The sequence below is a fragment of the Clytia hemisphaerica genome, unplaced genomic scaffold, assembly GCF_902728285.1.
Source record: "Clytia hemisphaerica strain Z4C2 unplaced genomic scaffold, Clytia hemisphaerica genome assembly, whole genome shotgun sequence".
NCBI classification, from domain to species: Eukaryota; Metazoa; Cnidaria; class Hydrozoa; order Leptothecata; family Clytiidae; genus Clytia; species Clytia hemisphaerica.
Genome location: NW_027103603.1, coordinates 536,133 through 562,550, shown reverse-complemented (window position 1 = coordinate 562,550; position 26,418 = coordinate 536,133). Strand labels below are relative to the sequence as shown.

The 26,418-nt window shown below is 37.3% G+C and overlaps 1 protein-coding gene across 1 annotated transcript in view; it reads left to right on the top strand.

Annotated features, from left to right (window-relative positions):
* LOC136802110 (RING-type E3 ubiquitin-protein ligase PPIL2-like) overlaps nt 1-26,418 on the top strand; it is a 92,527-nt gene that overhangs the window by 20,964 nt on the left and 45,145 nt on the right. Inside the window, 15 exon segments of the mRNA XM_067058828.1 lie at nt 204-284; nt 596-642; nt 1,475-1,523; nt 1,758-1,764; nt 1,799-1,842; nt 2,213-2,264; nt 3,236-3,287; nt 3,547-3,638; nt 4,289-4,378; nt 4,571-4,646; nt 4,968-5,100; nt 6,305-6,368; nt 6,709-6,784; nt 8,089-8,145; nt 8,400-8,458. Coding sequence (XP_066914929.1) covers nt 253-284; nt 596-642; nt 1,475-1,523; nt 1,758-1,764; nt 1,799-1,842; nt 2,213-2,264; nt 3,236-3,287; nt 3,547-3,638; nt 4,289-4,378; nt 4,571-4,646; nt 4,968-5,100; nt 6,305-6,368; nt 6,709-6,784; nt 8,089-8,145; nt 8,400-8,458 — 930 coding nt within the window. The 5' untranslated portion in view covers nt 204-252.

Here is a 26,418-nt window from a genome sequence, read left to right as displayed (position 1 = left end):
TACTTTTCAAAAAATCCCAGTACAATATTTCAATATTTAATTTGCCTCAGTATATCTGTGATCCTTGGATATTTTTTTAAGGTACCATTTAATGTTTTAATGTGCCTCAGTATCTTATCTTGATATTATCCACATTCAATTTCTAAAGTCAAGTCTTTGTTTATTGATTGTATATACTCAAACGATTACTTATTTTGTTTTAGTCATTAAAACAAGATATTAAAGAGAAAAAAATAACATTGATTTGGAACCATGGGTAAAAAGCAACATCAGAAAGACAAACTGTGAGTATAACAATCATTAACTGTAACAGTGTTAAAAATCCTTCCGTCTCAGATGAAGTATATAAAGAGGCTTTTTGGTCTCCAAAATGAGGCACAAATGATCAAAATATCAATTTGTTAAAATCCATTTTCCGTCTCAGAGGAAAAACCTTGCTTTGACCTCAGCTGTAACTTCTGGTTTTTAATTATACAATTCAATTTTTAATTCCCATTCACAAACAAATTTTCTTATGCTAATGCAAGCGCTCAAATTTTTACTATAAAATTGAAAAGGGTTTAAGGACATGCATTTGTTTGTTGTTTGTTTTTAGATATATCACAACAAAAGAATGGCAGGAAGAATGGGGTGGTAAAAAAGGTAAAATCTTCCAAAATAATCAATTTTTTTTCTAAAAAAGAAACCCCTCTAGCTCTAGTCATTTTGTAAGTTTTTCCAATTTCTGTCACACTGCCTAAACGCTTTATCAAAATTCCTTTGAAATTCAATGTTTTTGTCACATATTATTCTGGAAAAGTCCCATAAATTAAATCCCAACCAATTACTTTGTAAATAATTGTGTTTTTTCCAAACTGAAACAGCCCTTTCATAGCATCAGCCCCCCCCCCCTTATTTTTTTTTGGGGGGGGGGTGCTAAGAAATATTTTGGCCTTTAAAGAGCCTGGGGGCTAAAATTATTAAAATATTTGGGGGGACCTAGACTGTTGGGGGGGGCAGATGATCTGACTGAGACTCTGGGGGCTGTTCAGCTAATTTCAAAAGATCTCTTATCTTACTATTAAATCAAATATAAAAAGCAAAAAATTTGTAAACATAAATATTAATACAAGTAAAATTTAGTTTTCATTTATCAGTACTGTACTCGCATATATTTTTTATTGACTTCTCTCTACGGGGGCGGGAGAACAATGTTTTTGTTTTTGTTTATCTTGGGACCTGAAGTGTTAGCTAGGGGACCTAGCACAAGGCAATTTTTGGGGAACATCTAAATTGTTGGGGGGACCTTACTTTGTTGGGGGGAGCTAGAAGCCTGGCTGAAACAACCCTTAGTCTTATGTAAAGCTCCTTACAGTTGAACACTATTGAAACACTTGAAAACTTGATAAAAGTAAATTGTATAAATTTCAAAATCTTTTTTGTAATTTGCAACAACTTGTGTGTTCTTTTGTTAATTGTGATGGTTTTAATTTAGATGATCGGCTCAAGGCAAAATTTCGAAGACTTCCCTTTAATTATTGCAGGTGGGTACAATTTGTTTTTACCAACTACTAACTGTTAGTGTTCGTTGAAAGATATTTCCTTGGGCCAATAATTTAATGGTGAAAAAAATAACCAGAAGCTTCATGTTAGCTTTTTTTAAGTTTTATTTATGCCAAACTATATTTTTTGGAAGTGCCTGTAATTTCTCTAACATATTTATTTTGCCTACAGCACAAATTTAAAACTACTTGATACATGTTTGTCACAATTTTTAGAAATTTATAAGACATGAAACTCCTCTTTTTGACTACCGTTCGAGCATCCCATGTGTACTAAAGAAGGAGTTGTCTTTGACCTCTTGTAAGTATATTGGCCTGTATTCTGGATTGGACAAATTCATTCATTTTAATTTTCTCTTAATTTAATTTTTGCGGGAATTTTTTTTAGCGTTTTTCGCGGTTTTTCGTCAAAATCGCGAAAATTTTATCCTGAGAAAAATTTTGAGAGTTAAAAACCGCAAAAATTAATTCCCGCGAAATACAATTTTTTCAAATTTTATCGAAAAATTTGAAAAATCCCTAGGAAAATTAAAGAAATTTTTACAAAAAAGGGAAAAACCGCGAAAATTAAAACCCGCGAAATGCAATTTTCGGATATTTTTTTTCGACCACGAAAATTAGTTCCCGCAAAAATTTGTTTTCCAATAAGTATTAAAGTTTTTCTTTTACAGAAATATTGTTCCTTTTATCAAGAAGTACAAAAAGAGTCCAGTCACCGGTGAGGTATGTAAATATGATGAGACATCATTAAAAAGACAGCACTTTTTCACAGCCATTACGGCTGGTATCATGTATCATTGATGTCATCAGGCGGAGTTTTAGAAAAATGAAAATATATTTGAAGAAATTCGTAGAATTTCAGTCTAACTGTCTTCTTTCATGAGATTGGGTGGCAGAGAAGGTGTATGCACTTCGTCCTTTTTGGGACTTATCAGCACACTGCATACTGCACGCTAGCTAGGCAGATCGAATTGCCTAGTATCAGGCCATAAAACTAATTGGAGCGCAGACTGAAAGAAATGGACAGAAGAAAAATTCCCTGAGGAATTCTGTGAATGTAACTTATATATACAATGTCAGTCTTTTCCGGGGGGGGTACTACTCTTGCTGACCAACAGGGGTGTTCCGCTGAGGTCCGAAAAATCTACCCTACCTTACGTGGGGATCATTTTTTTGAACAATTTTGCAAAAATTTGCGAAAATCATCCCAAATAGGACTAAAGTTCCAGTTTTTTTTAAGCTTTAAAAAAGCATTTAATAATATGCATTTAAATCATGTAGTTTTGTGGCAAGACTCATTTTCATGACATCACAAACTAATACTATTAAGCAGTTATTGGACAAATTCGAATCCAATATTTTTCATATTGAATGAGACTGCGTCCAAATAAATGGTTTATTATCCGTTCATCGCTAAAATATTTCTCGTTTTCAAACATAATTCCAATTTATAAGCTCGTAAATCTTTTTTCTTGGTAGTTTTTTATTAAAAAATCTTATTTTTATTTTGTGACGTAACGTCAAAAAGAAGATGCTCAATTGTCATTGAACTCAATGTGTGACGTCAATTTTTGAAATATGTAGCCTCCGTGGAAGCTATATATTCGAAAATATTGGACAGCAAAGAAGCCAATCAAATGTCGCTATTTACGCGCGTCGGATAATAATTTATATTATTTTTTCTTTTCTTTCAGCCAATGGTTGCAAAAGATTTGGTAAAATTGCATTTTGCAAGAAATAAAAAAGGTTTATTAGCTTTGTTTAATAACTTAAATTTTTGTAGTAGGAGGGGGAGGGTTGATTAAAGGCCATGTGTTCGCAAATTGGAAAGACAATTGGTAAATCATTTTCAAAATAGTTTAAAATTTGATTGCATACAAATCCAAAATCACCCTATAAAAATGAACTAAATCAGTATTTTGTGTGAGAAGTAATATGTTTTAAAATATAACTTGTAACCATTCTATAATCTAATTCCTGATCACAACCTAATTTTGCTTTTTAGAGGAATATCACTGCCCCGTGACGTACAAAGTCTTCAATGAGAACTCGCATATTGTGGCTATCCGTACGACAGGAAATGTCTTCGCTTATGAGGTTTGTTTTGTTTTGTTTACCCTTATACAAGTTACACTGCGAGACACTTTTCACACCATTTAGTTTAATTATCTGTATTTGGATTTATATAGCTAATTACAGAAAGACTTTCTTTTCAATGAGTTTAAATCCCTTTTAATAAGTGCTCGTTTTTTTTTATAAGAACATCCAAAATATTTTGAAGCCTCCTGAATTTCTTACATTTTTCAGTTCTTGTCATTTTTGTCCATCTTCTCACAAGAAAATAGGTCCGCAAAGCCTTGAAATATTCTTAACTTCTCAATATTTTGGCCATTAAAGACTTTTGTTCTTATATAGTGTGTTCATAAAAAAAACTTTGTAACAGCTTTTGAACAGGATACCTACTCTTTCAACTAAACCTTTGACAAGTTGTTCACTTATTTTATTGTTCACTTATTTTTGGACCTACCTCGGAGGTCCTATAAATTTTAACCCATGTCCGTTCGTTCATATGTCTGTTACCAGCTTTTCTCAAGATTGGCTTATTTTTTTTGCGCAATGATGCAAAATGGTAATACTCAAAATGTGACGGATCCCGATTTTCGAAAAAAAGTTTATTTGGGAAAAGTTGGGCCAAGAAAATTGCCTAAAATAGGGTTTTTCTTGTTCATCTTATTTTTCTAATTTAGGCAGTTGAAGAATTGAACTTGAAGACCAAGAATTTCAGAGACTTGCTCACCAGTGAACCTTTTGTCAGAAAGGATATCATTACTATACAGGTATTACTTTGGATATAATAGAATAAAAGGTGTTTTTCACTTTTCTCTAAGTATCTTTATTTCTATGTTTACAAATTCATTGAAAGTGTTTTTCTTAGAATCTTCTCATGTTAGGAAACACGAATATTATGAGAAAAAAATTACAAAATTATAAATTTGCATAGAATATTTTTAAGATTGTTTTTCTTGTAGGATCCATCAAAATTAGAGAAATTCAACATTTCAGAATTTTATCATATCAAAAACAATGTCAAAGTACTCGATGAAGGTATACTTTGATTGAATTTGTTACCTCTCGGAAAAATATTTTTTCCAATCCAATCCAATGTCAAAGTACTCGATGAAGGTATACTTTGATTGAATTTGTTGCTTCTCGGAAAAATATTTTTTCCAATCCTAGTTTGTTCGATTTCAAAGAGCCTCTCGTGTGCAGATCGCCTACTGGAAGGTCTCTCTTTTGATTATGACTAAACAGACTGTAGAGGTGTCAGTAAAACAAGACTTGACGTCATTGCTGATAACCCTCAAACTTTTGTAAATGGAGAAAACCAATTATTTTTAATCATAACTTTTTGTATTATTTTAAAAGACGAAGAAGCGGCCAAAAAGGACCCAAAATATCGCCTGGGCAAAACCAGTGTGGAAACTGAAAACACATTGAAAGAATTGAATGAAACGTACAAAGCACCCACTGAGGTTTGTTCAAGTCTCATTCTCATATTGTAATGGGTTGAGTGATCTCATGAACATACAAACGACTGGACATCCATCTCCTTTGTCTTTTTGAAGATAACACGGCTAGCTTCGTTGCCGCCTCGTTAAAAGCATAAAATGAAACAATAGATTTTGATGATATACCACTTGGGAATACCTTGTTAACAACGTCAAAACTTCGACAAAAGTCTCTGTTGTTCTACTCCTCTCAAGTCTTTTATCTATATCATAACAAAGATAACAGAGGCAAAATCATCGTCAGCTTGTCAAAACTCCGACTAATATTTCAAAATTTTGACTTAAAAGTGTCTAATAATTTTAGAGAGTGTCACATTCTAATTTCGATATTCTTATTACACAGGCTCTCAACTTTGGCAAGCTATTTTTTTCAAGTTATAAAAAAAATTATTGCAGTGACAAAAGGGATTCAAAAGTATACACGCAGTTGAATTTCTGCATTTCAGAGTTGAAAAATTTGATAACATAAATTACAAACTTGTAAAAAAATTCGAAAATAATTTTTTTGTGCATTAGGAGAAATGTTCAAGCTCTACCTAAATAATTCAAAGAAATAAAATTATGACGGAATATTGTCGGATTTTTCATACCAATTTTGAAAAACAGGCGGCAACGAAGCTCGCTTCAATAAAAGAGAGACAATAAAAGATAGATGTCCAGTCGTTTATATGTTCATGGTGATCTCGAGCTTTTGTTGGGTTGGGTTGGCTCTTTTTTACAAGAACAATTATTTTGATTGTAAGAACACGATGCTGAAATTTAGCCAATATATAACGATATAACGATTTAAGATATCTTGTGGAGAATGTTCTTTCTCTAGAGTGCTCCATACATAGTAGAGCTTTTTATGAGAAACAGTTTTTGTACTAATAGTTTCACAACCTTCTTCTGGGTTGATCATCAGCAAACTTACTGTTTGCCGGTTAAACGATTTAAGATACTTAGCCTCAAATTCTATTAAGAGATGTGCGCTGATCTTATTAGGAATAAAGCGTAATATCAAAGTTCTGTTGTTGTTGGTTGTGTTGCACTAACATTCGCAATTGAATTTACTTCATGCTCTCCTGTACATTTATAACTGTAATTTGAACTAAGAATAACCTATGGATGACCACTGAAATTCAACTTGTGCCCCTCCCCTATATCTCTTTAACTCTTGGTATCATCTTCTACTTTTATTTTTTCATTGTCTAGTCCTATCTTAAATCAACCGAAGAAGCTGCAAAACATCCCAAAGATACACCAAATTAAATGTAACGTAAGTTAAATCCCTACTTAGATAGTGAGACATCGTGTATGTTTCATTAAGGAGTATCAAAGTACTGCCTTCCTAAAATGATTACAATCCCAAACCTCTGGCTAGAGAGGTTCTTCTCCAATCGTCATGTTTTTAGCTCGTGAGATTTAATTTTGCGTTTTCGTGAATTTTTGCCTCTTTCGGGAAAATTAAACTCGCGAAATTTAATTCACGTGAAATTCGTGTAAAAAATCCTAAGTAAACCTCTCAGAAAAAGAAAAAACTGGGTGAAAATAAGGCCGATTTGCGAAATTTAACCCATGCGAAAATCAATGTGCTTATAATTTTCCATCATCCACAGGCACATTATTCGACTGGCGCCATGTCAGGATCGTTCACCTCTACATCTACTGAGAGAACTGTCAATCAACAAGCAGGTATTCATTAAATCTTTTAACTATTTTTATTGAATGGTTTTAATTTATAATCCGAGGTCACTATATTGTTGATGTAGGTCTTTATTATGTTACCTGGAATGTCACCTAGAGAAATTTACAGCGCAAAATATATCCTTTTACTACGCCTAACCAAGAGCATGGTGTTTCATCCTGGTTATCAACACCACCACTGGAGAGCGGAGAATACCACCTATCTAGAAACAATGCTTCCAAGATCTCATTGGTATTCGTTATGGCTGGCAGCTTCCTCGAACACCTTATAGTTGTGAGTGTGGTTCATCGTTTTCGTTGGATCATGCTCTCTCGTGTAAGAAAGGTGGTTTTATCTCACTCCGTCATAACAAACAGAAACTTCCTCGGCAAGTCCATGAAAGAAGTTTGCCATGACGTGCAGATCGAGCCATCCCTCCAATCGTTGGTGGGAGTCGAAAATCTCCCAAAATCATCAGTCAAGTCCGACGAAGCTCGTTTGGATGTTTCAGCACGAGGATTCTGGGTAACGGGCCAAAAGTCATTTTTTGATATAAGGGTTTTCGACCCACTTGCCAAAAGGTACGTCTCCTTGGAACCTCAACGCTGTTACATCCTAAACGAAAACGAAAAGAAACGACACTACAACAGTCGTGTAATGGAAATTGAGCACGGATCACTCACGCCATTGGTTTTCTCGGTGACTGGTGGTTATGGCCGTGAATGTGGCAAAGCCATTCGACGGCTTGAGTCTATGTTATCAGAAAAGAAACACTCGAACTATTCCGAGACTAGTCTAGTAAGCTAGACGACTAATTTATACATAGTAGAAATAAAGCAAAAAGTAATGAATGGAACAATTTTAGTCAAACTAAATCCCGTATTATTATTAGTAGTATTGGTATTATTAGTATTACACGCATTATAAACGACTCCAGTCTATTCCGAGACAATGTCTTGGTTAACAAGAAAAATACATTTTTCACTCATTAAATCGATACATTTGTGTTTTCGTGGTAGTCGCTCTGTGAGTCCCCTACGGATTTTTTTTCGGGATTTTTGAACCCTTTAATAGAGAGTCAGTTGATTGTAACCTTAGAGATATTTTTGCACATTACTGTGCCCATTTTGCCTAAGGGGGGCTGTACTCGCCAGAAGCGTTTATTCGTCTCAACGGGGTTTGATATCGACTTGATAATAGGAGGCTGTGAATAACAAGTTGTCATTAACAACCTGATTTAAGCGAGTACTCACTTACTTCTTATGACTCACCTCTTATCTACTCGCCGTATCTTGCTTTTTACTTGTTTTAGCTGGTTTGGCCGATGACGTGATTCGTTATGACCGAGTTCGAAAATTAAAGAAAAAAGGTACTTTTAACAAACGATTCTCCACGAGTTTTTGATTTTCTTATGAGACTTGTCAAAATTTAAAAAGGAATTTTATCCTCGCCAAAGAGAGTTGTTTCATTATCACAATCCCTTAGGCTAAAACAGTCATGCCTAGACCAACTTAACCAATTTAGCTTATAACATTCGTCCAAACTTATTTTACCAAAATTTGAAATTTGCGCCAAGCGTCAAATGAGGTCCACTGTAAAATTATTTGTTTATCATCATCACAGGTTACGTTCGGCTTTCAACGAGCAAAGGAAACATCAATCTTGAACTACACTGTGAACACGTAAGCTTAATTTATTCCCCATTCACCATGACTCTATAGTTGTTCTTTCTTTTGACCAAGAAATCCTGATACACAAAACGACCATGTTCAGACGTTACGGTTTCCTATCGCTCCGACATGGTATTTGTTACGGATAGGGAGTGTTCATGCTGATTTCGGAACGTTTCTGAGCAACGAAACAGAGCAGTTCCGTTCCGATGAGTGGAGTGTAGCTGCTTTGCCCTTTTTGGTCAGCCCCGGTGACCCTTCAAATCTCTTTTTTCCAGCGTCTCCAGTGTTGCTTTTTATTCCGATTTATTGGTATAATTCCGATTTCGGATTATTTTCGGAAAACAAGTTATCGGGAAAACTTTGGCGCGAAAAATATTTTTTCTTGGAAGAGAAAAGAAACAAACTTCATTAAATAAAATATTTGCGCATAATAATAAAAGAACACTATAATTAAAAGAAGAAAGTGAAAAATGATTTTTAATTTCGCCTAGCGAAAGTATTACAATCGTCTTTCGCGGCGGTGTCATCGGAAAAAAAATTAGAAAACGAAAGTACTTGATACGGTGGATGAACTCACTAAGTTTAATTTAATAATTACACGCTCGTATAACCACGGACGATTTTCGCGGGTTTTCTTTGGATTACGTCATATATCTTTGTGTCCTTTAGCTTCACAGTTTAGACTTTTTCTTTATTTTCTTATAAGCATATACTTTATAAGAATCAAATCAACAACTCTTGATAGACTGTGATATATCTTTCCGTAATTAGTTTTTACAAAGTAAACAAGGGATGACACACAATATGAGCATATTTATTTTTCTTATAAGCATATACTTTATAAGAATCAAATCAATAACTCTTGATAGACGGTGATATACCTTTCGGTTATTAGTTCTTACAAAGTAAACAAGGGACAGTGCACAATATGAGCATATTTATTTTTTTTATAAGCGTATACTTTATAAGAATCAAATTAATAACTCTTGATAGACGGTGATATACCTTTCGGTTATTAGTTCTTACAAAGTAAACAAGGGACGGTGCATAATATGAGCATATTTATTTTTTTTATAAGCGTATACTTTATAAGAATCAAACCAATAACTCTTGATAGACGGTGATATACCTTTCGGTAATTAGTTTTTACAAAGTAAACAGGGAATGGCGCACAATATGAGCATATTTATTTTTCTTATAAGCATTTACTTTATAAGAATCAAATCAATAACTCTTGATAGATGGTGATATACCTTTCGGTAATTAGTTCTTACAAAGTAAGCAAGGGATGGCGCACAATATGAGCATATTTATTTTTCTTATAAGCATATACTTTATAAGAATCAAATCAATAACTCTTGATAGACGGTGATATACCTTTCGGTTATTAGTGCTTACAAAGCATGCAAGGGATGGCGCACAATATGAGCATATTAATTTTTTTTATAAGCGTATACTTTATAAGAATCAAATCAATAACTCTTGATAGACGGTGATATACCTTTCGGTTATTAGTTCTTACAAAGTAAACAAGAGACGGTGCATAATATGAGCATATTTATTTTTCTCATAAGCATATACTTTATAAGAATCAAATCAATAACTCTTGGAAGACGGTGATATACCTTTCGGTTATTAGTTCTTACAAAGTAAACAAGGTACGGTGCACAATATGAGCATATTTATTTTTTTTATAAGCGTATACTTTATAAGAATCAAATCAATAACTCTTGATAGACGGTGATATACCTTTCGGTAATTAGTTTTTACAAAGTAAACAGGAAATGGCGCACAATATGAGCATATTTATTTTTCTTATAAGCATTTACTTTATAAGAATCAAATCAATAACTCTTGATAGACGGTGATATACCTTTCGGTAATTAGTTTTTACAAAGTAAACAGGAAATGGCGCACAATATGAGCATATTTATTTTTCTTATAAGCATTTACTTTATAAGAATCAAATCAATAACTCTTGATAGATGGTGATATACCTTTCGGTAATTAGTTCTTACAAAGTAAGCAAGGGATGGCGCACAATATGAGCATATTTATTTTTCTTATAAGCATATACTTTATAAGAATCAAATCAATAACTCTTGATAGACGGTGATATACCTTTCGGTTATTAGTGCTTACAAAGTATGCAAGGGATGGCACACAATATGAGCTTATTTATTTTTCTTATAAGTATATACTTTATAAGAATCAAATCAATAACTCTTGATAGACGGTAACATACCTTTCGGTAATTAGTTCTTACAAAATAAACAAGGGATGGCATGCAATATGAGCATATTTATCTTTTATAAGCATATACTTTAAAAGAGTTCTTAAAAATTAAACAACAACTCTTCTTAAATCGGTCTTATTTTTTAGCGATTTTAAGCCTCGTTTGTTCTTATAAAATTATTTCATCAAGGCTCGATGTAAAGTAGATTTCGGATTAGCTTCAATCTCTACCTCTTGTTTTTCTCATGCAGTTCAAATTGTAGGCGAAATTTTCGACTTCAAGTCGTCTTGTTTTTGTTTATTCAATAAATTGAAAGAAGCTATTGCATTGTAAATAAATAGAGAGTGTAAAAGAAAGTTTTTGTCAAAGTGTGGCGTAACTTAAACTTAGATTAGAATCGTCATAACTTTTGATTGAGACCAAAATGAACTTAGGATCGGATTCAACCTTGGATTCAACATTGGATTCGCCATTCTAGCATTGGATTCACTTTACCGGACAGTATCTTTTTCGGACAGCATTTTTAGGTCATCAAAACTATAATGGACGTTACCTGTGTCTATTAGCTATCACCTAGTGAAAAAATTAAATTCATACCTCCTTTCCCCTAGGAGGAGTTAAGCGGAAACCACTGCTGATTGTCAGCATTGGATTCAAATTTCCAGCATTGGATTCACTTTACCGGGCAGTATCTTTTTCGGACAGCATTCTATGGTATTCAAAACTATAATGGACGTTACCTGTGGCTATCAGCTATCACCTAGTGAAAAAATTAAGCTCATACCTCATTTTTCCTTGGAGGAGTTAAGCGGAAACCACTGGTGATTGTCAGCATTGGATTCAAATTTCCAGCATTGGAGTCACTTTACCGAACAGTATTTTTTTCGGACAGCATTCTATGGTATTCAAAACTATAATGGACGTTACTTGTGTCTATTAGCTATCACCTAGTGAAAAAATTAAGTTCATACCTCATTTTCCCTTGGAGGAGTTAAGCGGAAACCACTGGTGATTGACAACAAGAAATTCAAATTTCGACCTTATGCTCGCTAAATATCGGACAACCTTATTCTCGGACAGCATTTTTAGGGGTTCAAAAGTATAATGGACGGTACCTGTACCCATTAGCTATCATTTAGTGAAAAAATTAATTTCATAACTCATTTTCCCTAGGAGGAGTTAAGCGGAAACCACTGGTGATTGACAACAAGAAATTCAAATTTCGACCTTATGCTTGCTAATTATTGGACAACCTTATTCTCGGACAGCATTTTTAGGGGTTCAAAAGTATGATGGATGGTATCTGTACCTATTAGCTATCACCTAGTGAAAAAATTAAGTTCATACCTCATTTTCCCTTGGAGGAGTTAAGCGGAAACCACTGGTGATTGACAACAAGAAATTCAAATTTCGACCTTATGCTCGCTAATTATCGGACAACCTTATTCTCGGACAGCATTTTTAGGGGTTCAAAAGTATAATGGACGGTACCTGTACCTATTGGCTATCATTTAGTGAAAAAATTAAGTTCATATCTCATTTTCCCTAGGAGGAGTTAAGCGGAAACCACTGGTGATTGTCAGCATTGGATTCAAATTTCCAGCATCTGATTCAATTTACCGGGCAGTATCTTTTTTGGACAGCATTTTTAGGTTTTCACAACTACAATGGACGGTACCCATGTCTTTTAGCTACCACTAAGTGAAAAATTTGAGTTTATACCTCATTTTTCCTAGGAGTAGTTCAGCGGAAATCCTTCCTGATTGTCAGCACAGCTGCTAATGGACCTTAATTGGCGTTAAACTCAAATGTAAACAACTTTAGATTAAGACACCATTTCTCCCTTTAGCCACCGGGATCCCTCCGGAAAACTTAAAAATATCGTCCCCTGTGGAAACATAATACTTCAATTTTCTTCCCTACTGAAAATAATCAAATAAGCAAATCCTTAATGTAAAATATTATGCCTTTTTTCAATCCCTTCTGAATATTCAGACTTAAAAACAATGGAATATAAGGCGTAGTGGTATGATGGTCATCGCTCTTGACATTCGTCTTGGAGGTCTGATTTCGCGATTCCCACTAATACTACGGTTCACTTGACAAATGAACACACCTTCGCCCGGGTCAACCCATACCATGTGATAGGAATCGGGGACCACTACTCTGATACGAGAGTGTGGGTGATATGCCAGACATTGTGGTGTGTGGTGTCACTCATACATACCGTTCTGTGCTTGCGACGAGCTATGTGCTCTCCCGCGTAGTTCGAGTGTCATCGCTATCCATCGTGGTATATGTGTCTTGCATGTACAGAACCATAGGTGTCTGGAAGGGGGCTAAGTGTTCCGACTTACAAAAGGAGGAGTTCCTATTTGGCAAGGAGTAGGACCCATTCTCAATGGGGAGGGCTCATATCATCAAGACAATAGAATTTAATCCCCAGTCATCAAAGAAATGGAGATACCGATCCCCAATCGAGTTTCTGTCCGATATTTTTACTCCTACTGGCTGAAAAAATCTTACCAGGTCTGTGAGAAAGGGGTGTATTAAGGACCGGTGCAAAAGAGGTCGGCATTATAAGGTATGAATGAGTTCCCTTTTTTGTCTCCGTTGGAAAAAAACCCTTTAATTTCAGCCCCACTGGGAAATTGACTCTGATTTTATCCCCACTTGAAATTCAACGGAAAAGATTACTCTCCAAAGCCATCCTAACTGGAACGTTTGGACTGAGAAACAATAGAATTTCAATCCCCATTGGGATTTCGATAGAAATTTTCATCCTCACTGAGAACAAAACTTCCACCGGGGCTGTGTGAGACAGGGGTGTACAATGGTGGTCGGAACATGTTGGCATTTCTAGGTATTTTAGCGTTTGGCAGAATTTAATGTTCTAGCGAGAATGACGTTTTCAGGCTTTCTACTTTATTGAATCGGATATTTCAATTTAGGACGAGTAAATGGAATATATTCTCAGCCTTGTCGGACCATTCAAAAGCTTTTGGATCCTCATATCCTAAGCTCCTTAAGGTGGTTCCCCACTAAAAACGCTAAAATGGTCATTATTGGTCCAAATAACTTAATTTTTGGTCAAATAAAACTTCTCAAAGTAAAAATAAGAATTTTCTAAAGAAAATTCCAATTTCTCAAAATGGAGGCCGCAACTTTTATCTGATCGATTTCAAACTTTGCATGAGTGTTGTAGACCAAATTCTAAATGTTCCCTATAAATTTCTACGACATTGAGTCATTTTCGCTGAGCTATGCCATTTTTAGTGCACAATTGCTGATTCGTCAAAATTAATAAAAAAATCAAATGCTCACAGTGACGTCATCTTTTCTAATAGAAAATTATAGGGAACCTCTGTTTTATTAATATAAAGAATCCCTCAAAATTTCCAGTCAAAAGCTTGAATGCTTCAGTGCCTATCTTCTGCAGAGTTTCTAAAAAAAAATGGAGAAAATCACGTTTTAAAGTTTTTTGTTTGCATTTTGGCTGACAAAAGGTCAAAACATGCTCAAGATTTCAATTTTTTTGCCTTATTCCAAAAGCTCAACATATCAGCAGTCATGAAAAGTCTTGAACGAAAGTCACTTTGATCACAAACGGCGAGAGGCCCGGAATTCGAGTAGTGGTGAACATTATAAAGCTGAAATCTGATTGGATGATATCAATATATACGATATAGATTAAAGACACCTTAAAAATGCGTGCTTGTCGTACTTAGCGTTCTCTATACATCAAACCATTACTATCATACTCTCCTTGAAACAGACGTAGAAACGTGGTTGTCTGACATGCCCACTAAACAATGTTTAGTCATATACCCTCGAAGTCCGTGTTTGCCGTGCTCAGCGTGCTCATCAAACGATGTTTAGTAATACACCCTCGCAGTCCGTGCTTGCCGTGCTCAGCGTGTCCGACAAAATATGTCTAGTCATATACCCTTGAAGTCCGTGCTTGCCGTGCTCAGCGTGTCTGAATTGTCAAATAAAATTCTTACACCCTACCTTTACTTTACACCCTACTCATACACACCCTTTACACCCTACTCATATACACCCTTCACACACACTTGGCACATACACCCCCCCCACACACAGTGCCTTCATATCCCGTGTTTGCCGTGCTCAGCGTGCTCATCAAACGATGTTTAGTAATACACCCTCGCAGTCCGTGCTTGCCGTGCTCAGCGTGTCCGATAAAATATGTTTAGTCATATACCCTTGAAGTCCGTGCTTGCCGTGCTCAGCGTGTCTAAATTGTCAAAGAAAATTCTTACACCCTACCTTTACTTTACACCCTACTCATATACACCCTTCACACACACTTGGCACATACACCCCCCCCCCACACACAGTGTCTTCATATCGCGTGTTTGCCGTGCTCAGCGTGCTCATCAAACGATGTTTAGTAATACACCCTCGCAGTCCGTGCTTGCCGTGCTCAGCGTGTCCGACAAAATATGTTTAGTCATATAGCCTTGAAGTCCGTGCTTACCGTGCTCAGCGTGTCTGAATTGTCGAAGAAAATTCTTACACCCTACCTTTACTTTACACCCTACTCATATACACCCTTCACACACACTTGGCACATACACCCCCCCCACACACAGTGTCTTCATATCGCGTGTTTGCCGTACTAAGCGTGCTCATCAAACGATGTTTAGTAATATACCCTCGCAGTCTGTGCTTGCCGTGCTCAGCGTGTCCGACACAATATGTTTAGTCATATACCCTTGAAGTCCGTGCTTGCCGTGCTCAGCGTGTCTGAATTGTCGAAGAAAATTCTTACACCCTACCTTTACTTTACACCCTACTCTTATACACCCTTCACACACACTTGGCACATACACCCCCCCCCCCGCACACAGTGCCTTCATATCCCGTGTTTGCCGTGCTCAGCGTGCTCATCAAACGATGTTTAGTCATATACCCTCAAAGTCTGTGCTTGCCGTGCTCAGCGTGTCCGTGAATTTCGAAACAAAAAAACGTGGGCCTTTTGTTTTCAATTTCCAAGACCAGACGAAGGAAACCCTTGGGCGGTCCGGCAACTGGTAAGGCAAAGCAGTTAGAAAGGAAAACTTTCACAAATCCCAGACCGGGCAGGATTGGTTCTGGTCATTTAATTCTTGAAGTTGCATAATGCGAGCCTGATGTAGGGGCAGACACTTGCTTATAAAAAAAACATGTAGTGTTTCAAATATTTCGTGCGGATTTTATTTCACGTATCAGCCTAAAATCAATCACAGGGATCTTCACAATTTCGTGAGTCTGCAAACTCACACGATATCGCGTAAAAAGGGGAAAACTCGGGAAAAGGTTTCAGTTGCTTAAGAGGTCCAACTATCAGCGGCGGGTTTGAGGGGGCTCAAAAGATAATATTAGTAAAGTACCTTGTTAAAAAGAGAAATTGGGAAATTGAAATATTTCCGCTTGGATTTTGTTGAGATTGGGGGAACCTTTCCATTCAACATTTTGTTACCAAAGCCAATTTATGACCTTATGTACCATACATCTTCCTCTATGGAATTTACTTGCCAAATTAAGTCTTCTTTCTGCTAGGTTCGTGTCTTTGGTTTGTTTACGTTTCATACAGTTAAATCTGGCTTCCTTTGAATCACTTATACGACCTTTAGTCTTTCGAGTACTTCATAAATCTAAATGACTTAAAAACGTTTGATTTTCACTCCCTTCATCATAGGTATGTCTGCTATACAGTATTGGAATTGTTTGTTAACTTGTCGACTAGTGTAAATGAAATAGAGAGAGAAAAAAATTAATTTTGTTATCAAGCATAAAACGAAATCCTCTAATAGATACTGCCCTGTAAAATAGAAGTAAATCAGGTGACTGGATCAAAACAAGATTTATTAATTTTGCATAGCGAAAGTATTACGATAGGCTTTCGTGGTGGCGGTGGCGGTGAACAAAAATTAGAAAACGAAAGTGCTTTGGAAACTTCTAGAACATTCTCGAATAGTCTAAAGATGGACTCACTCGCTAAGGTAAGATAAAATCTAACGTTTTGTCAGTCCACAAGTCCAGGTAGACGTAACCAAGCATTTTTAAACATCGCTCGTTTTTAAAGAAATGGCAGTTTTCAGCATGCTGTCAGCTGGTTGTTTGTATTTCTGTCATGTTTTTTGTGTTTGTTAGAGTATTTACGAAGGTTTTTATTTCTTTTATGTGTAGTTAGTAAATGCACCAATAAAATGATAGGAATCTTACAATTAAAGAGACATGACATTAAGCCAGACCCGATCAATCGAACTTAACGAACCAATCGAATAATCGAACTCCATCGTGCATTGAAAAAAAGCACCTCATGATATTGACTCAATGAAAAAGGGTGCCAAATTTCAGCCAAATCTGACAACTATTTTTTAAGTGTCCAGCCTGGAGTCTGCCCTAAAGTTTTCGGACAGAAAACATCGTCAGATTCTAGCTCAACTGAAATTGAAAATGTCTATATGGTCCGTAGAATCTTCTATACTAATTGAGTTTATGAAAAATTTCTATAACGCTAGCCCAGTAACATATTAAGGTTTCTAAAATTTGAACGCAGCGGCTGGAAAACCTATCCTCCTTCGATACAAAAAGTCTCGCGCTAAGTTTGACAAGCGTAGAAAACTCGGATTAGAGAAGACACTACAATGCTATTTGTAAATGTAAACCAAGAGATATACATTAGAATAAATATAAATATTATAAGACTAAATTAGTTAAAAACGAATAATAAGAGGCAAACAAATCAAGTATCACAAATCCACATCATAAGGATAGTGGTATAACCTTGGGGTCACGCCGGGCGCAAAACAAGGAGTTATCGAGAATGCAAATATCTGAAGAAAAAAAAATAATCTCAAAATCGACGAATAATAAGAGAGATTGACTAAAAATTTCTCCTAGTAGATTCATGAATTTCAATCTCATTCATATCAATGTTCAATTTCCTAACAGTTCTCGATCCACGTAAGCATAGGATAGCTGATCGTAGCAAGCAATATGAGAGCTTAGTTCTCAACCAATTCAACATGATACCAAATTCAATGTCTTTTTTGTCTGAGAGCTTCTTTGCAAGGGTCGTGATGATCATTTCCGTTTCTCTCCCTTGTCCTCCGTACGGAGACATAACGAACGGGCTGAACGAACCATGCTCGACTGTGATGATTCGGTTGTTGTACTTCCGCTTTTTCTCTTGTTCGTTCGATCGGAATGTGTTTTGAAGTTTCTGGTTAAGGTGACTTTTTGCGAACGGATTTGTGATCCTTACGTCAAAGAATGCAAGTTGTCCCCTTTGCCAAAAACTTCTGGCTGACACGTCAAGTCGGGCTTCGTCTGTTTTGTTGGAGCTGTTTGGTAGCGATTCTCCAGTTAGAGGTTGTAGGTGAGGTTCGATGGAGACGTCAGTGTGTACTTGTGAAAGGAGGTTGGCCAAGAGGTTTCTCATCTCGTCATGGCGTTGGTGGATGAAACCTCCTTTCGGACACGAAAGGGCATGGTCGACATCGAATCGAAGGCCACATGCACAATTGACCGGAAGGTATTTCGGTGTCCATCTGTACCTCAAGCAAAGGGCATCAACAAATTCTCTTTTGTTCAGACAGAAGCCTTCGCTTTCAACCGGTATGATCGTCAACCAGCTTGAAGCACCTTTGCAAGAAGCGAGTTCGTTTGCTTTTCGCTGCTCAACGCTCATCCTCTCCCTAAGTACATTCAACGTATCGTTTTCTCGATCTTCCTTCGACTTTGTGATTTCTCTCTTGACTTTAGCGTCGTCAGGTATGTCGACGTTGCTTGCGTTTTGGTTCTTTATTCGGCTGGACAGGTTGGAAGTTACTTTCTGTGAGCTGGAGAATTCTGTTATTGACCACGTGGTAAAGATAGGGATTGAAAGACCGCCTTTTCTTGGTGGCAGTGATAGTAAAAGGCGCTCATCGGCGGAGCAATGGTGACCATCGGTGATAGCTGGAATGAATATCGTGTCGAGGATAAGGTCGAAAGGTGCAAGGTATTGGTGCATATCAGGGATTGTTCGGATGTGGTATGTGAGTTTGTGCTTGAAGCCAGCGATGAAAGCTACGTAGGCGGATTGCGGTTCGGACTTGGCAATATCACACAGTACTTTTAGCTGAGAGCACCACTGTTGGACAAGCCCGTTCACGTATTCATCTTTTCCTTCTGCTCTTCCAATGAAGCCACCAAGGTATTTACGTCCAGAGGTTGTCAGTTTGATGTCGGTACCTTCAAAAGTTTCACGGGCCTTCTCAAGCTTGCTTTCTTTGACGATGAGCCACGATTTCGAATGCTCCGGGTAGTAGCCAAAGGATGGACCAAAAGAAACGACTTTTTCCCACCAATCTCGGACGCGATCGAGTTTACCTGCACCACCCAAATCGTCAGCAAAGGCTACCTGCTGCACCGACTCGTTGTTGTTGATAGCATCCATAAGTGGTAATATACCAATGGCGTACGATGGCATTGACATTGGGTCGCCTTGCGTGGTTCCTTCAGTTGATGAGACTTCTAGTCCTCCCTGTACAAATAAGCGCGAAGGAACTTTGTAACAGTTCGAAACATATGTTGCCAAGACAGGACAAAGATACGGTATATTGTGAAGAAGGACCTTTCGATTGATTGAATTGAATGCATTCCTGGCGTCAACAAGAAGAAGAGCATCGGTCTCTTCTTCTTCGAAGATCTCCCTCATGGCGTGTACTGCTGCTTCACATCCTGATTTCTGTCCAGCACACAGCTGCAGATCACCAGAGCTTTCGAGGATGTTTGGTTTGATGATAGAAATGACCGCTTTGCCCACTATTCGACGAAGTACTTCACCAATACCAATCGGTCTTACTCCTGGAGATTTGTCGAGAGGGATTAAACGACAAGATGTGTATGCTTCGAGACTTGAAGAGGTACCGTCTGTTTCGATATTCTCTCTGCAAAGTTTTTTTGCGAATACCACCAACGTTTTTTGCAGATCTGAACCAAATTTGCCAAAGTTCTTTGAAACCAGCATCCTTCTCCAAGCATCAGAGTCTAAACCAGATGGTCCGCTAGATCCTTTGGTTCGAATGGCAGATTTCACGATGGTAGATTCGTCTATACTTTCGAACATCACCGGGTCGACAAAAGGCTTTGGACCATGGATCAAAACGGATTCGTCTGCTTCTTGTGCTTCTGGGTGTTTTGATTTCAAGCTGTCGATTACATCTTTCGATAGGTTAAGCACACCACCTCCTTCTTGTTTATCCAGCATTTTCAGAGCAGCGTTGATTTTGCCCATGAAAACGAGTTTTGCGAATGTCTTTGAAAATTGTGCGTCACGTTGTTTGCTGGGAAACATCTTGAGAGCTTTTTGGATGGTTCGTGACTCTCTCATTAGTGCGTCAAAATCACCCTCGTCCCATAACCGAAATCTTCTTTCCAGACATAAACTGTGTTGCTTAGCGGTTGATTTGTAGCTGGGTTTCTGGAGAAGCAGTGCGGGCATGACCATTACGACGGTGAGGGCAATATTCTTGTACGACTCGGAATCATCGACCCATCGCTGCAGCCATTTGGTTGTTTCGCCGACAAACCTCTTCCCATTTGCACCACTCGGGACTAGAAAGATGTTTCGTCTCCAAAGCACGATTTCACTATACATGGCTCGGAATATTTGATAGATGTCTTCCTTGGCGTGGTTTCCCCATATATGGTTTATTTGAGGTTGTGGGTGTGGCACGGAATTCGCATGAGGTTGTGACGTCACTTCCTCCACGGTTGAATTTTGCATTGCAGGAGATTCTTCTCGATTCTTTCGTGCATGGGCATTTTCATGATTTGCTCGACCAGTTTCGGAAGAAAAGCTTCTTGTGCAATGTCGACATTGAAACCCCTTTTCTTGTACTGATCGCGAATCAGGAATAGCGACCTTCAGCTCATTTGTTGGAGTTCCCCTTGTCTGCTGTTTGTATGGTTTTAGATGAAGAAATGATTCTCCCTTCTTGATCGTGTTGAAGGTGAACATTGGTACTCGATTTCGTGTAAAGTTCAAATTTTCTTCTTCAGGAGAGTTGGAAATTCTTAACTCATCTTTTGCGCATCCATCTGCCATGATCTCGTTGGCAGTGGGGGGTGGGGCTTTTAAAAGGTCAATAAGGTGTAACCTAGACTCTTCACTCGTTCGGCGAGACGCGTCTACCTCCTGGCTGCAGAGGATTTTTCTTCTGGCTATATATTCGAGCCAATCAGTCTATTTCAACTGATCTTCTGCACCCTTGACTACAGGCGTCTTTTCTTCGAGGTACTTGTTCGCCCTCACGCTCCGGCTACCTTGACTGCAGTAGTCTTTTCTTCGGGATTTTTCGACCCTGTCTAGCACCTCGACCTTCTTGACGGAAAAATTTCTTGTATGCAAAGATACGTAGCAAATTACTTTTGATACGGCGTTGACTTGGATGAAACACGATACTTTTGAATAGATCTTCTTTCCGTTAGTCCAGAAGTAACACCACCTTCGTAGATTTCTGTTTACCGGATTCTGATCTTCTTCGCTGCGTGACCTTCCGCCAATCTTTAACCGTAACTATTTGTAAAGGAAAAAAGTTCTGACGTCAATTTCATATAAAAGTACTGCCACGTCACAAAGTTTCAAATAAAAAGGTGTGGCATTTTCGTTGCATGATTTCGAACTATTTTATATCAACACACGCAACAAAATCCAACATTGTTGTTTGATGATTAAATTTCGTCTAACATTATTTAAAAAGGTTTCAATGTTGGTAGCATTGCATATGCGCCGGTCTTAAGCTGTCCGCATGTGAAGCCAACAAACGGGTAAACCTTCAGTGCTCAATCGCAAAGCGCGAGCCTCTCCTTCACAACTAAGGCTTTTTCTTTCCTAGAAGCAACCCTCTCACCACCTCAGATACCTTTGGACGTATGCAACGACGGGTACCCTCGATAATTTTGACAGGGTCACTATGGCATTTTATTGAACACAGACTTCCGTTATCTTAAAAAGACATATCATCGAGGCTTACAGACAAAATTTTTTGACTAATGTAGAAAGTTTAGAAGTATAATTTTTATTATTGTATTCGGCATTTTAAGCCGAAAAAATGTCAGGAATTAACCCACATTATAGTATTTTAAAGGCTTTTGATGTGCAAGCAAAACCGTTAACCGGCGTTTGCGACGACATCTAGTAATATATATTACAATTAACTGGATCAAAACGATAAAACTCAAATTTAAATATCCATTATCTATCACTGGTCAAAACTTGATGCACGTAGCCCTTTACAATCATAAGATACATACAATCACGGACAAAATGTTGTAGACTTTTCAAAATCGAGCACGCTTAGCACGGCGAGCACGAGATCTGAACACACTGTGTGTGGGGGTGTCTGTGTATAGGGTGTCTGTGTATAGGGTATGTGGGTGTGTGTGTGGGGGCACTCGTAAAACAGAAAGGAAAGGGGTGTAAAATTTTAACTAATTCAACGAGCACGCTTAGCACGGCGAGCACGAGATCTGAACACACTGTGTGTGGGGGTGTCTGTGTATAGGGTGTATGTGTATAGGGTATGTGGGTATGTGTGTGGGGGCACTCGTAAAACAGAAAGGAAAGGGGTGTAAAATTTTAACTATTTCAACGAGCACGCTTAGCACGGCGAGCACGAGATCTGAAAACACTGTGTGTGGGGGTGTCTGTGTATAGGGTGTCTGTGTATAGGGTATGTGGGTGTGTGTGTGGGGGCACTCGTAAAACTGAAAGGAAAGGGGTGTAAAATTTTAACTAATTCAACGAGCACGCTTAGCACGGCGAGCACGAGATCTGAACACACTGTGTGTGGGGGTGTCTGTGTATAGGGTGTCTGTGTATTGGGTATGTGGGTGTGTGTGTGGGGGCACTCGTAAAACAGAAAGGAAAGGGTGTAAAAATTTAACTATTTCAACGAGCACGCTTAGCACGGCGAGCACGAGATCTGAACACACTGTGTGTGGGGGTGTCTGTGTATAGGGTGTCTGTGTATAGGGTATGTGGGTGTGTGTGTGGGGGCACTCGTAAAACAGAAAGGAAAGGGGTGTAAAATTTTAACTAATTCAACGAGCACGCTTAGCACGGCGAGCACGAGATCTGAACACACTGTGTGTGGGGGTGTCTGTGTATAGGGTGTATGTGTATAGGGTATGTGGGTATGTGTGTGGGGGCACTCGTAAAACAGAAAGGAAAGGGGTGTAAAATTTTAACTATTTCAACGAGCACGCTTAGCACGGCGAGCACGAGATGTGAAAACACTGTGTGTGGGGGTGTCTGTGTATAGGGTGTCTGTGTATAGGGTATGTGGGTGTGTGTGTGGGGGCACTCGTAAAACAGAAAGGAAAGGGGTGTAAAATTTTAACTATTTCAACGAGCACGCTTAGCACGGCGAGCACGAGATCTGAACACACTGTGTGTGGGGGTGTCTGTGTATAGGGTGTCTGTATATAGGGTATGTGGGTGTGTGTGTGGGGGCACTCGTAAAACAGAAAGGAAAGGGGTGTAAAATTTTAACTAATTCAACGAGCACGCTTAGCACGGCGAGCACGAGATCTGAACACACTGTGTGTGGGGGTGTCTGTGTATAGGGTGTCTGTGTATTGGGTATGTGGGTGTGTGTGTGGGGACACTCGTAAAACTGAAAGGAAAGGGGTGTAAAGCCTTGAGAGCTATTACTCCTATCCTGAATTATTCCTAATTGGTATTTGGGTTAGAATTTTATTGGTTTTCTAACAGCCAATCAGATTGCAGCTTTATAATGTTCACCGAAACCCCGGAATTCCCGAGTTGTTTTTTCCGAGTTGCGAGTTATCCCGAGTTATGAATACATTTTTGGAATTTAGTGACGTCATTTTACATTTCATAACTCGGTTTATTTTGCTTCCTTTAACTTTCCGAGTTATTTTCCATTTTTTAACTCGGGAATTTTTTCTTCCTTCAGCTTTCCGAGTTATTTTCCATTTTTTTAACTCGGGAATTTTTGCTTCCTTTAGCTTTCCGAGTTATTTTTGAATTTTTAACTCGGGAATTTTTGCTTCCTTTAGCTTTCCGAGTTATTTTACATTTTTTATATCAGATAAAGTTTTGCACGGCAAATAACCGCTTGTGGCGAACAGGGAAATCCCCTAATGTTAATGACCAAAAAAATTCCCCAAAAGTAAAGGTCAACCTATGGGTAGTCGTTCAACGTCAACTTTGAAGTCGGCATTTCCGGTGGGAAACCCCCTTAATCTCATGTTAAAACTCTGCTTTCAACCCTAAGTTAGGCGAGACCAATTTAATTTGTTGTTTTACGGGCAGATCGTTAGCAAAATATGGGTCGGTCGGTAAAATAAAAATAAATTTTTCATTTATCAAGGTTAGTAAAGTACCGAAAATGTTTTCCGAAAAATATTTGGCTCAAAAATTCACTTTTTTTTATCTTCGATGAAGATCATAATAAAATCTTAGTGTATGGAATGCTTGACTTTCTAAATTTTTCAATTTCTTGAATTAGTTTTCAGCTTTATTCAAATTTGATTCTTACAAATAAGTAGTGTGTAAAATATATTGTTTTGAAAATTCAATATTACTATTTTTTGATTTTAGCAAAAATAGGGTCGGTCAGGCCCGTAGAACAACAAATTAAATTGGTCTCAACTTATAAGGTACCTGCAGTTTTTTTAGATTTGGCAGGGAAATTCCCTTTATGCCAAATATTATAGCCAAAGTTGTATCTCCCTTTTCCTAAAAATGAGTGCTTAACTTTTAGAAAAGTTGATTACTGTAGCGACGTAGTATATGACCAAGACACTTGATAGGATGTTGTACTAAAAATCGAATCTTTGGAAGTAAGCTTATTTTCTACCCAAAAGAGAAATACGCTTCAATAACATCAATATTCAATGTGTTTGATATAAAATTGAAAGGTACTGTTGTAATTTTTATACAAATGAAATATACAAATGAAAGATTGTTTTGAATAATCTCGATTTCCAGTTATTTTCATGTAGCGATTTATCCAAATATCTGAAAATTTCACCGATAGTTCTTTTTGTTCCAATAAATCACACAAATATAAGAACTTTAGTTGGATTCACAGCCGATTCCCTGACGCATGTTTCGGCAATTTTCTTTCGATTTTATATTAGAAGATTCTATTGCGTCTATAGCCAAGCTACGGCATCCAAAGGCATCTAATACCGTAAACAGTTTTTTGATCCGTTTTGAGAATTAATCTTCATTTTCACCATTTATATATAACAAGAAAACAAATCAATTCATTAAATTTCCTCTTATAACTTACATTACACGCTTTTTTTTTATAAGAATAGTGTACTTTGGTTGAGGGTGAGCATTATTCTTATTTTTCTATTGTTCTAAACAATAGGCCTATTGTTTTAAACCCGAAATCTCACCCTGATATTCTTATAGAAGTTATTCTTATAAAAGAAAAAGCGTGTAAGTTTAACACTGAGTTTGAGACTTAAGGCTGAAAATCCAAATTTAGTCTGCGAATGATCCGACTATGCTGAGAATATAGCCTGGAAGCCATTATAATCCTCCCAAATCGAAAGATCCGATTAGATAAAGTAAGAATCTTAAAAAGTGCTAAAATAACAAGAAATACCAACCTACTTTAGGCGTAAAAACTTTCGCCATCGGAAACTACGCGATTTTCGCGAATTTTAGCCCTTTTCGTCTTGGCCAATGCCCAATGTCTTGAAATGAAAATTATTGAAGGCCATTCGCAAAAGTTTATGATTGCGAAAGATTCTTGAAAAATTAGAAAATCTATTAAATTTCTAGCTTGAAATAGAATGTAAGATTTTTGGCATTTTCTAGCCTTCTTAAACCTCAGAAGTCAAAGAGTCAATTCAAAAGTTTCCACCAATGCACGGAATGTGAGAGAAGACTACACCGCATTTATCTTATATATGTATTCGATCGTAGGTATTTTCTGATTGATCATTAGAAGTTGGTCCATATCGTCCATAAAGCTTATGATTATGGTTTCTCTGGAAATTGGAAACTTTTGCAGCTAAACACCAGAGGCTTAATTAATTTCTTTTCAATCGCAAGGGGACAATTTACCCTGGGTGTATCAGAGACCAAGTTTTCAGAGATATTTATTCGAGCTGCGATACACGTGTAGTAACTTAAGGCCCTGTCCAGAGACGGAAATTTTTTCATCATTAATGAGACGTAAAAAATTACTACAGTAAGAACACTTTAGATTTTCCAATTTGATAATGACGCTTTTTTAATCTTGATAATGTTGTGAGAATTTTGATATTGTTGTGAAAATTTTTGATACTGTTGTGAGATTTTTGATATTGTTGTGAGAGTTTCAAATATTGTTGTAAGAGTTTCAAATATTGTTGTATTGTAAGTGATTTATATTGTTTTGAGAAATTGTTGTCGTTGTGGCCGCTCAGGGCTTCCGTAGTTTTATTCATTAATTTTTTTCTCTAAATGATAGCTAAATAGACATAAGTACCATCCATTGTCCGATAATTAGCGAATCTGAAGTCTAAATTTGAAACTAGTGTTGTCAATGATCCATCTGTGGTTTCCGCTAAACTCCTCCTCGGGAAAATGAGTAATGAACTTAATTTTTTCATTAAATGATAGCTAATAGGTACAGGTACCGTCCATTATACTTTTGAACCCCAAAAAATGCTGTCCGAGAATAGGGATGTCCGATAATTAGCG